This window comes from Rhipicephalus microplus, chromosome 7 (assembly GCF_043290135.1).
Source record: "Rhipicephalus microplus isolate Deutch F79 chromosome 7, USDA_Rmic, whole genome shotgun sequence".
Taxonomy (NCBI): domain Eukaryota; kingdom Metazoa; phylum Arthropoda; class Arachnida; order Ixodida; family Ixodidae; genus Rhipicephalus; species Rhipicephalus microplus.
In genome coordinates, this window is record NC_134706.1 from 81,157,068 (window position 1) to 81,169,481 (window position 12,414).

Below are 12,414 nucleotides of genomic sequence, written 5' to 3' on the forward strand. Positions count from 1 at the left end.
ACTAGATTAAGCAAGTGCCCCTAACAAACTAAATCTCTGCTTACGCCACTGCCGTTGGTGCATAGCAGCAAATACTTTGTGGTGGGAATACCCTTGTCTTAAAGGGGCCCTGCAACGGTTTTCTAAGTAACCATCAATTGGCTTCATTAAAGTAGTTTATTGCCTGATGAATCGACCACCGCAAAATTTCTAGGATCTGCCAACATAAGTGGAGCTTCAGAAAGCAACTTTCCCTCCTCTGTCGTTCTCGTGAGACAAAGGATTGGGCTTGTTGGTATAACATGATAAAGAGTGCTTACCAGCGCAAACGACAGGACAGGAGAAGAGACAAGACAGAGCGCTGAACTGCCAACAATTTATTTCTTGCGAAGGTCTTCGCTTTTATACAGTTATCAGTCACAACAGTCATGTGCGAAACACAATGCATAAGTACATCACACTGACAATCAAGGAAACAACCTTTCCTTATCGGTTAGCGCGACTGGAGGGGTGCTAACACAAGCATCTTTCAATGAGCAAATCTTTTCTGCCTCTATGATCTAACGTGTTTTGACATCCCTGCATCTTGCAACAATAGTAGACTCTAAAATTATTGGTCGGCAGCCACACGTGCTGTAGTGAACGGACAGCCATCCTTGTTTAGAGTGATCCACATTGTACATATGTTCCCTCAGCCTCTCATTTATACTACGACCTGTTTGACTGACATAATACCTTCCACACGATAACAGCAGCCTATACACCACTATACAGATGCAATCTTTAAATTTGTTTGCATGTTTTGTAGTGCAACCGAGGGTGGGTCTGGACGGAGGAACAGACAGCTTGCACAGGCGACTCAATTTTTGAGGGGCCGTAAAGACCACCTTCACATTAACTTGCTGTGCCACTTTCTTAAGTTTGTGCACTATCTTGTGCATATACGGAACGCCAGCGAAAGCCTGTCTAGCTGCGACAGGTGGGACTGCGTTATCGTTCCCTTTGGCCTGAAGTTCACACAGCAGGCCTTCGGCAACGGAAACTTGCACGTGGACTGAATAACCAGCCGACGTCAGCCTTGAAGATTTCTCACCAAAGCTTTCTGTAATCTTGTGCACACAGGATTTTCGCAAGGCATTCACGAAGCAAGATTTTGCGATACCTCGTTTAACTAATTTAGAATGTACGAAATGAAATGGCAAAACAGGCTTATTTCAACGCAGTTGATACATCCAGCAAGTGCATTCATTATTCAGGGATAGCTTAAAGTCAAGGAACCTGATTTTACAGTTTTCGGAAAGTTCACGAGTAAGCTCAAAATGTTTGAAACCATTTTGCATCAAGTCTACAAGTGCAAGAGCTTCATTCTTACACGATGCAACATCAGTGTCCATAAAAATTTAAAAATCATCGATGTATTTGAAAATGTGCATCACATTAGTGTTAATGAAAACTTCCAAAATGGATATGTTTAATTTGCCTAAGAATAGCCCACTGACGATGGGAGCGATGCAAGAACCAATACAGATACTAGATTTTTGAAGGTGAGGCTTTCCATCCCATAGGATGTACGTCGACTGAAGGTAAATCCTTAGAAGCGCTGAAAAACCTCTGACACTGACGCCAGACTGGGTCTGGAATTTTGAGGCGCCAAACTCGTCCATATATTCTCCAATGCATTGTAACAATGAGGCATGCGGAATAGAATAGTACAGGTCCTTGACGTCTACAGAGAAGGCGAATACAGTCTCATTCCAATGCGACGAAACAAACTCCTGGACTTCACGTGAACTTTTTACCAGAAATAGATCGTTCACTTCTAGGTACTTCAAGGTTTTCTGAAGGTAGAGTGCAACGCATTTTTGCCAGGTATTATTTTCAGATACAATTAGCCTAGACGGCATGTCCACCTTATGTGTTTTCGCACTGAAGAAGGCTTCAAGGAAATCTTCCTTGGCAACTGACATGTTCTTATGGACACTTATAAGGTTTAACTTGGGAATTAATTATCATTGTGTTTCGTGCATGACTGTTGCGACTGGTGACTGTATAAAAGCGAAGACGTTCGCAAGAAATAAATTGTTGGCAGTTCAGCGCTCTGTCTCGTCTCTTCTCCTGTCTCCTCCTGTCCTGTCGGTCTCTTGAGCACACTGGAAGCTAAGCTGGGAGGGATGGCACTGGAGAAAAAAGCTACATCACGCATTTGTCATGACCCATGAGCAGTTTTTTGTCTTATTATCCTTTGCACGCCCAGCTTATCTACAGTGTGATTGCGAACAGAGGCGTTAGAATTACTGTGTATGCTACCTTACCACCAGTCTTCGTCAGGGATTGCGAACAAGGCAAACTTCAGGGCACTCTTTGCAAACTCTCTCTCTCTCTCTCTCTCTCTCTCTATATATATATATATATATATATATATATATATATATATATATATATATATATATATATATATATATATATATATATATATATATATATATATTCGTATAGGAAAGAAGACGCACGTACGAAGTTATTTTATTTGACGTTTCGGCCGTGGGTCCGGCCTTCATCAGAAGGCCGGACCCACGGCCGAAACGTCAAATAAAATAACTTCGTACGTGCGTCTTCTTTCCTATACGAATAATATTTCCCGGACCCAGCATCACTTTTGTTTTTGGTATATATATATATATATATATATATATATATATATAGTGTGTGTGATATAACAGACAATAATGCTAATATATCTCATTAATATTCTGTCAAACACAGGTAAACGAGCTCTTAACCTCAAGTATAAACTTTTTCCCTTAATATATGGGTCATTCCACTCCATTTGTCCCAACCAGGGTTCTCGCCAAAAATCAACTTCAAATGGTTTGAGAAAATTGCACACATATAGACATTAGTTCTAAAGTATTTTCCCAAGATATTTTGAGCGGCAAAAATTTTTTTTCACCCGTGACCACCATTTAAAATTCATGAAATGGTGGAAAACCAGGTACGAAAAAAAATTCTCTTCAATTTGACCACTTCAGACGTTATTTCAATACTTGCTATTTCGCGTTTTTAGAGCAACATACTTTCATTATAACACAGTTGCTTATGATCGCTTGAAAACTTTCACTCTTTGGAGCGTAGACAAAACTGAGTAAGTTGTAGTGTCTTCGAGAATTTTTATACAAAACACAACCATCGATAAAATCCATAAATTATTTTTACCAAACTCTCCATAAAGCATATTATTTACAAACATATTTGTTTTGCCTATGTTTGGCGTATAGGCTCTAAAATAAAATCCTGAACTTGGTAAACACGCCACTTTGGTGTAAGTTGATTGATTGATATGTGTGGTTTAACGCCCCAAAACCTCCATATGATTATGAGAGACGCCGTAGTGGAGGGCTCCGGAAATTGCGACCACCTGGGGTTCTCTAACGTGCACCAAAATCTGAGCACACGGGCCTGCAACATTTCCGCCTCCACCGGAAATGCAGCCGCCGCAGCCGGGATTTGATCCCGTGACCTGCGGGTCAGCAGCCGAGTACTTTAGCAACTAGACCACCGCGGCGGGGCCTCTACGGCTTATTAAAAAGAAAAAAAAAGCATAGTTACATGGCTTATTCCAATGCTTGAGAGATCTAATCCAAGCTTGAGATAGCCAAAGTTAAGCCGTCTTTAGCGCCCTAATGTGGTCCTAGAAAAAATCGGGAGAAGAGCGCGTAAGATTGAGAAGCATAGCGACTTTGTTTATAAAAAGTTTAATCGAAGTCATTTTTCTTTTATTAAAGAACAACATTTTTGAAGTTTAGTCCCACCATGGCATTGTTTTGTTATCGGGACAATACTAGAAGTGCTACTAAAACACTTTAGCGAGTATGCAACCACGTGACCCTTGGGACGATCCTATAACTACAGAGGACGTGACACACTTGCTCTGGTCATGCACGGGCCTAGAGCAAGCGCGTCTTGGTCATCTCGGAACAACCGGTCACCGTCCCGGTCATCTTACGGACTTACGAGGGTGGATAAGTGGACCTTGCCACCGATCCTTGTTAAACTTTATGCGCGATTGTTACTTGTTTGTTTATGTGTGATGAGCATCTGGTGTTCCTATGTATGCTTGTTATTCCGAAGGGCAATCTTTCGAATAATAATAAAAAAAATGGATATGAATTGTCTCAATTATCAGTCGTTTCCTTCGCTCTAATACCAGTTAAAACAAGGGGGACTTTACCTCGCTGTAAAGAACGTAAAAATAAAAATCATTTCCGCACAACTGCAGCGCATTCGCTGAGATAAATAACAAGCGGCGCACTTTTCTCGACCAACGTTTGAAATTTCTGTTTAGAAGATTTTAAAACTACCGCGTCACAGCAGGCGACACTACTGCCATCATAACACTTCTGTATAAATAAACGTGAACGCGTCAGGCCTGGGCCGACAATTAAAATATTCGTAAAAAGCCCTTCGTGTCCACTTATTCAAAACTGACAATGCAATAACGTTACTGCTTAAAAAGATATTGTATTTTTTGAAGCAAAAAAACTCCCGTAAAGATTTATAGGTTGAGTGCCAAGTGCTAATCTCAAAGGCAATGTTTTTGTGTGCATGAAGCGCCAAAACGTTGGTGATGGACAATCACCGTTATGTTTCAAAACCAAATGAAAACGTGTTTTTGGTTATAAGGGCTGCAGCGCGAGTACGAAGGTGCTAGAAGAAACGTGAAACGAAAGGCGAGGCAAGGAAAGCAAAGAGGACAACACGGGCGCTGACTACCAACTAGCCCAAATAGCCGTTCTTCTTCAGTGTTTTGGTTCTTTCACTCACTTATTAAGCACAAAACGCGAAAAAAGTTGCTTCTGAATTGTGAACTTTTTATTTAAAAATCGCAATCCGCACTATTCTTTAAGAGCGCATCTCAAAAACTATGCTGTTTTAACAATCAAACTTGAAACCGAAACCGAAACTGCATTAAAAGGCAAGTAGCGTCATCATTATAACACACAGAAAAACTGCCCTAGTTGCAAGGCCTACTGCGTTGCCGAGCACCCCCCCCCCCCCTCCCGTTCTCACTGCTGCAGGGGGTGGTCTTGCAAGCTGGTTTTGCAAGGCCGAGATCTCGTTTACGTTTCGAGTTTATATTACCCGTTCGCTGATCTACTAGTTAACCGTTCTTAACTACACGCCTAACTTTTTATCTCTCGTTCTCGTCCATCGCCAACGTTCTGGCCCGTTGATGCGTTATCCCGCTTCGCCCGTTGGGAACTCTGAAATGAACATGACTGCGTCGGTGCCCAGGAGTACGGAGACCTTCGCTACGTCCGGTAAGCCTACGGATCGTTTGTTTCTCTCCGACTGGTCACGCATTTGCATGCCTGCCGATGGTGACTGTTGTCTTGCGACATCTCAAAGGCGTCGTCTAAAGTCGCTGGCACCGGGCAATGACCGAAGACAACGGCTACTAAAATCGATAGCCGACAACAACAATCGGACCAGCCGCGAGCAACGTCCAACGACTTCACTCCCCCCTGAACGCGAGTTTCCTGTGCGAGCTCGCGCTGGAAAAAAAGTCCCGGCTTCTTATCTCGCGTATGCCAGTCGTCGCGGTTGACTTGATCTGCGTGGTTTTCCAAAACGGATGCGTTGTCGCGCGCGCCTTCTGAAATGGTTCGATTGTTCTGCGTTGCGGGGATAACGTTTCTTCTTTTTCGGTCTAAAAACTGGAACGGTCTCCGGAGCTTGTCCGGTTTCTAAATAGCGGCCGGTTAGCGGATGATGCAAGCTACCTAACCAGCTGGTTTCGTCTAATTGGCGTTTGACACGTTATTTCTTTGGAGAGATGCCGTGATCGTGCGCGTGTAGGAGATTTGGCGAACGTTGTCGTCAAAGAAAAGTAAACGTAGGATGCATCATTACTGAGGGCTATTATAGAGACCCACTTCTGGGAATGCAGCAAATGGGTTTCGTTGTCTAAAAATCGCTCTTCTTTTGTATTGACCATTCCTCTCGCTGACGCAAAAGAATATAAAGATAAAAAGCTGTTCCGGAGTGTCTGGGAATCCTGCTTTGGCAATTCCGATACCCGCATTTTCCTTGTAGAAGTTGAAAATTGAAACCTGCCTTTTTTTTTCCCAGCGCTGTTCAGCTGGTTTAGTTTAACGCGATGGCTATGACAGGACCGCATGACATGCTGGCATCCCGTTGTGTTCGTGCTTTGCGATTATAGTTGCATCACGTCTACATTTCTCTCGTGCTTTACTATCAAACGTTCCTATGACTGCGTCCTGTATGCAACGACAGATGCCGGATTTTCCCAATACTTTTTTTTTAAATAATGGCGGTGTCAATCGTCATTCCGTCTGTCGGGACAAACTGGTTTTTGTGGCCTGCTAGAAAAAGCTGCCCGCCTGCAGCTCTTTGCAGGCGGCGTACGGGGTTCCTTTTCTACGGCGTGATTTCTAATTCTAACGGATCTCGTTCCACGTACGGGTTTTGGGAATGTAAAAACAAAGAACAGGACCAAAGCGTAGTCACACGTCGCTTTCACCGGCTGGCTTACAGAATCGCACAGATGGTTCTTTCAGTCGCCTGATCTTCTGTTCGCTACGTCACGTCTGACGTTCGCTGGTATTTTTTATGTTAAGAGTTCTGTCAGCTGTTCGTTTTCTGCGAAGCGGCGTACATTTCGCCGTATACCGAGTGTTCTCTGAGGACGGTAATGAAATTATTGTTCCGATGTTACGGCCCCAAAACCACGACGAGACGCCGTAGTGGATGGAGGGCTCCGGAAATTTCGACCACCTCGGGTTCTTCAGCGTGCGCCTAAAGCTATGCACATGGACGTCTATCATTTCGCCTCCGTCGAAATTCCGCAGGCGGGATTCGATCCTGTGACCGTCGGGTCAACGATCAGGTCATCTGATTAGGGGCATGTCAGGGAGGTCGCATCATAAACTTGTAGAAAGGTGGCGAGAGCAAGGTTTGCTCGTCCGCGATTATATTATACCCTGCCTGTATTTTACGGCTCGCATGGATCAAGTCTTGAAGCTTTTACATGCTTAATTGACGCTGCCTAGGCCTTGCAACAAAAGCAGATGCAACATCGTCGATAAGAACGACAGACATGTCTAGCTATTTTGTCAATGGGGGTGGTATTAAGACTAGATGGTGCTATCTAGTTCCCCTGACTTGCTGTGAGAGCCCGTAGACCCAATTTAGTTTTTTTATGACCCGCATGCATATATATATATATATAATGCCCACTCTGTCCAGTCGGGGACTTTCAGCGACCTAAGGTCGGGCGATAAGCTTTAGCCTGGCGTTGACGTCACTGATAAGACTCGCTACCTGCCTCATGGAACGGTCCGCAGTGATAAGATTACGTTAAAGCAAAGACAAAATATGGCGGCCATGAGGGGACGTGGATAATGAATACAATTTCGCGAACCTTGGTCCGGGAAGTGTGGGATAGCTATCTTATCAGGATATCAGGGCGATAAGTGTAGCGCTAGCATAAGCGGCAATACAGCAGGCACATTTATTTATTTTTTTTTGCGTGAGCAAATGTGGTTTGAACGTCTTTAAAGCCACTTATAATTGCTTGGTATTTGCACTGATGTATACGTGTACAGGTAATCCTTTTGTATTCCTCAATAAACTGTATAGCGCTAAGCGCACCAGATCGAGGTAGAAAAAGAAAATTGCGTTTCCGTTACTACTCTATTTAGGTCTTCAGCAACGACAAGGATGTTTCTGCAAGTTTTAAGCAAATTGCGACGAGCAGGTGTAACGACAATGACTTGATGAGGAGTAGCATGACAGCCTTTAGATGTGGCAAAAAGAAAAAAAAAAAAGCTGCAATTGGGTGCAAGTCGTAGTGTTGTCGAATAGGCTATGCGACCAGTGCATTGCGATAGAAGTGGCTTCTACGTATGGTTCGAGAGCTGTGAAATGACATCCTTGATTTTCCATGGTCGACACTAGATTTATGGTAAGATGTGTCGGTTGTCTAATAAATAAGTGAAGAAGAACGAAAAATACACGCAAACGTGAATGATGTTCGTGTGAAAATTTGTAGGCGGACGAACCTCTTGAAAATATTTCAATAGAGAACTGGCCATTGTACGTGTTATTCTCGATGGATTGAGCTCGTTGTTACAGCGGCAGGAGCCGGGTTCGATTGCCATGTCCACTGCGGCTCGCATTTCGACGGGTATGAAATAGCAAGAACATTTGAGGTGCCTTTTTTTTTTTCTAAATTGGCTTAATCCAGAACCGAAACTTGCTGTACTGGCACATCAATACTCCCAACTTTCCTATAAAACAGTAATAATAAGCCACTAATTAATGATAATTCAATACAAGAATCACTAATGATTAACAATAATTTATTCTTACTGTTTTAGAAGAAAGTTCAGAGCAAGTATGCGCCGTTAGAGCCTAATTTGAGCTAGTTTCGGTTCTGGATTTATCCCATTTCAAGAAAAGGTCCTCATTCATGCGCGCGCTAAAGAAACCCGAGGTTGTCAAAGACATCTCGATTACTTATCGTGTTTTATTGCACGAAAATTATCGACATCCCTGCATTAAGATCATCATCATTATCAGTTTGTTTTATATTCACTACATGAAGACTCCCAGTGACTTTCATTTGAAAGAGGCCTTCTTAAAAATACTGGTATATGGACGATTTTGCGTAAGGCACATGGGCGCCTCCATTTTGGACTTTTATATATATATATATATAATGCGATGATGTTTATTAGAACAGAGGAGTCGCAACGAGGTCGCGACGGAAAATGGGCGAACGGCAAGTCTGGCAAAGGCGGCACAAGCTCTCGCGCAAGCAGAGCACGGGGTTCTTCGTTCTCTTTTGAAGGCGCATACGCGTTAGTGCGCATGCTCCACTACACACACACACACACACACACACACACACACACACACACACACACACACATATATATATATATATATATATATATATATATATATATATATATATAAACACTGTTAAGTTGTTAAAGAAGTAAAATGGGAAGCTTACAGCCAACTACGGCTGCCACTAAACCTCAGATGAAGCCACCTATGGCGGCACCTGGTTCGCCAACCAGTACATAAACAAGTTATTAAAATATGTTTAATGCAAGTTTAAAATACTAACGGCATACAGTTTCCTTTTCAGCGTCGTATTTCGTGTTGTGCATGGTTAAGCCAGTGGAACGTATATCCCTGCCAAATGCAGCTGTGTGCTGTTCACACAAAAATAAACGTGTCAATTCGCTGTACAGGGAACGTATACTACTCACTTGCAGTCGCGTTTGTTCCATCTCGGCGCGTCTATAGACGCTGTCGTAACGCTGCGTATTCACCTTTTCATAAACGCCTCCCTGGGCGCCGCCATATCCCTCCTTGGGCCGTGCAAATTGGCGCGTCCCCTCAAAAATGCATTGACAAGGCTGCGCCTTTCGCTTTTAACTCTCGCGCACAGCCCATCATGGCGGTGTTTTTTTTTCCTTCCTGTGAAAAGGTGTATAGACGGTTTCAAGATCGCAAGCGTTGTGCCTTAAAAAAAAAAAAAAAAAAAAAAAACTTCCGGTCACTTTAGTTATACCAGCTCGTAACGCCAAAACGGAAAGTGTTTTAACGTTTTTTTTTATAGGGGAAATGATAGTCTCTTATTAGTTTTTCATAAAGAACGTGCGCAATGTTCAAGGCAATCTCTTGCAGTTATGTAGCTCAAAAGAACATTCATTTCAGTATATTTTGCCAAAGAATGGAGGAAAAGTGTAGAAAATCAGCGGGCTATTTCGTAACGCTCTTCTTGCCCACCGGTGCTATTTAGGCAAATCGGTAAACGAAACCGGATGTCACCAAGGGCCTGTGTTTGTAAACAGTGAAAGGGTCTATAAACATGCGGCTCGGCCTTGCGCCCTGACAGGCTATAGGCGACCGAAGGTCGTGTGGAGCGTCAATCGGGGCGGCGTCGGCCAATGGCGACATGGGCGCACCGTGCTCCCGCCCTCTGGAGGTCCTCGCGGTATTGGCGATTCTCCGAGAAAATTAGGGAGTACCGTTTCTTGCGCGAGCGGGCGCACCCCACTTTTTTGTTTTATTTATATTGATTTCTTCTCTGCACCGGTTGCATACTGTGATGATACTTATATCTGCATCTCGTCGCCGGCTGCAGCGGTATTGTACCCGTTTTCCTTGTCTCGACGCCAACTCTGACACTGGAATTCCGCGAGCTGTTCAACGCAGCCTCGTTAATGATTATGATCATCATCATTAACGGGACTCCGTTGAACAGCTCGTTTCGCGCAAATTTCGGTGTCAGTACATTGGCGTGGTTGGTTGTGGCCGAAAAATCATCCTGTCCGTCGACGAAAAATCTACAAATATGCAAATAAAAAAATGAAGAAGGAAACTCCGGTCCGATCGAGAATCGAACCCAGGTTGCGTGTGCGACAAGATGTTGTGCCGCAGAGCCACGCTGTTGCTTGAAACTGCTTCGACAAACAAAATGGCAATATGAATGTCATGGTTGTGGAAGCAGTCTCCTCAAAACGTGCAATATAGCGTCGCAGGAACGTAGAATCTCGTCAGACGTGAATTGCGCGAGTAAGGGGTGTTGCAAAGTAGCCCACCCATTGCTAGCACGCATATAAAGTCTCATTGCTATAGCGTAGCTGTTAGACCACGAAGAAAAGGGGCAGCAGCCCCTTTTCAAACAGAAACCTGGAGGCTTACAAGAAAATGAAGGAAATGAGCTGTTGTGCATTTCCATCTTGCTGCATTAAAGTACATTATATGTCGTACAGCTGTATACCAATACGATACACCGGCACGCCCAATCTGCAGTAGTCTGTCATGTCGTGCTTTCGGCACTTCAAAGCCAGGCGATTACAAAAAAAAATCTTTTTACTTTTAAGTTCTGGCACAATACATCTGGGACGCTTAGCCAGCTGTGATGTGCATTTGAAACCGTGCTCCGGCAGCAGTCCGCTCCCTCTCCAGTCAATAGATACGGAGTTCGACATCCGTGCTTGAGGTTCCAGTCTCGTTATCTCTGCATGCTCTTGCCGAGTGCACTCGCTGCGAGTGACTGTGCATCTACACTCTTTACTCGACGTTATGTATGTCTAGGGTCTGGCAAGATGCAGATATACCTTCCTCTTGAGGGACCGTGGCAGTCTACCAGTCATGATTGTAGAAGGCTTGCCGAATGTGCTCCACCCCATTTTTAGTTTCTTCTAATTACTTCAATCTGCAGGTTTGGATCCGTGGTTACTGCCTGTGCAAAGTACACGTACTATTTTAGAACTTTAAGTGCACTGCTACATATCTCGAAGCCCTGTTCTGTTCCGAGGTTGGTGTACATTACTTTCGTTTTCTGCAGAATTATTTCAAGACCTACTTTTCTGCTCTCCTTGTCCAGTTCAGTGATCATCAATTCAGGGATCCTCGGGTTGCGGGATTGAATCCCGGCTTCGGCGGCTGTATTTTCGATGTAGGCAAAAATGCTGTAGGTCCGTGTGCTCAGATTTGGGTGGACGTTAAAGAACACCAGGTGGTCGAAGTTTTCGGAGCCTTGCACTACGGCGTCTCTCATAATCGTATGGTGGTTTTGGGACATTAACCCCCACTCACACACCAATCAATCAATCGATCAATCAATCAATCAATCAATCAATCAATCAATCAATCAATCAATCAATCAATCAATCAATCACTTCAGTGATCATGAACAGATCAGAAACCTGGAGGATTACAACGAGGATTCAGCCTATAAACTGACGACGACGCAGTGAGCGATGAAAATGATAGGGCTAACCTCAAAAGACAATAAGAGAGCAGAGTGGGTCAGGGAACAAACCGGGGCTATCATAGTGGAAATAAAGAGGAAGGACAAAGGTGGGGAACGTAGCGCGTAGGCAGGATAACCGCTGATCATTAAGAGTAATAATAGACTGGATTCCCAGAGAACGCAAGCGGGCGAAGGGGAGACAGAAAGTAAGGTGGGAAGATGAGATCAAAATAGTTCGCGGGTGTAAAGGGGCAGCAGCAAGCACAGGACCGAGTCGACTGGAGGAATATGGGAGAAGCCTTTGTTCTGCAGTGGGCGTAGTCAGACTGATGATGATGTCTAGGCTCTATACCCATTTCCATAGTTGAATGCACTCGCCGGCAGTGGCAACCGCAGACAGCTTGGGACTCTTGCCGGGTTTATAGTCTCGGTTTAGACTTGAGTCGCCGGTTGTTCGCGGCCGCTGCGTCGATACGGCGGCCACATTGGGGACGCCAGGCGCAGCGTGATGTGCCGCTGAATGCCACGGCATATTTACAGGAGGAGGCGAAACAGATGCCGTTTGGATGTACGGCGTGACAACGAAAAAAAAGGGAGAGTCAAGATAAAACTGACTTCACTGCGCTCAATCTTAT

The 12,414-nt window shown here is 44.1% G+C and overlaps 1 protein-coding gene across 1 annotated transcript in view; it reads left to right on the forward strand.

Moving 5' to 3' along the window:
- Window positions 1-5,024: 5,024 nt before the first annotated feature.
- The window catches only part of step (cytohesin steppke), a 90,694-nt gene continuing 83,304 nt past the window's right edge, over window positions 5,025-12,414 (forward strand). The window contains exon 1 of the mRNA XM_037430569.2: window positions 5,025-5,297. Coding sequence (XP_037286466.1) covers window positions 5,210-5,297 — 88 coding nt within the window. The 5' untranslated portion in view covers window positions 5,025-5,209. The remainder of the gene's footprint in view (window positions 5,298-12,414) is intronic.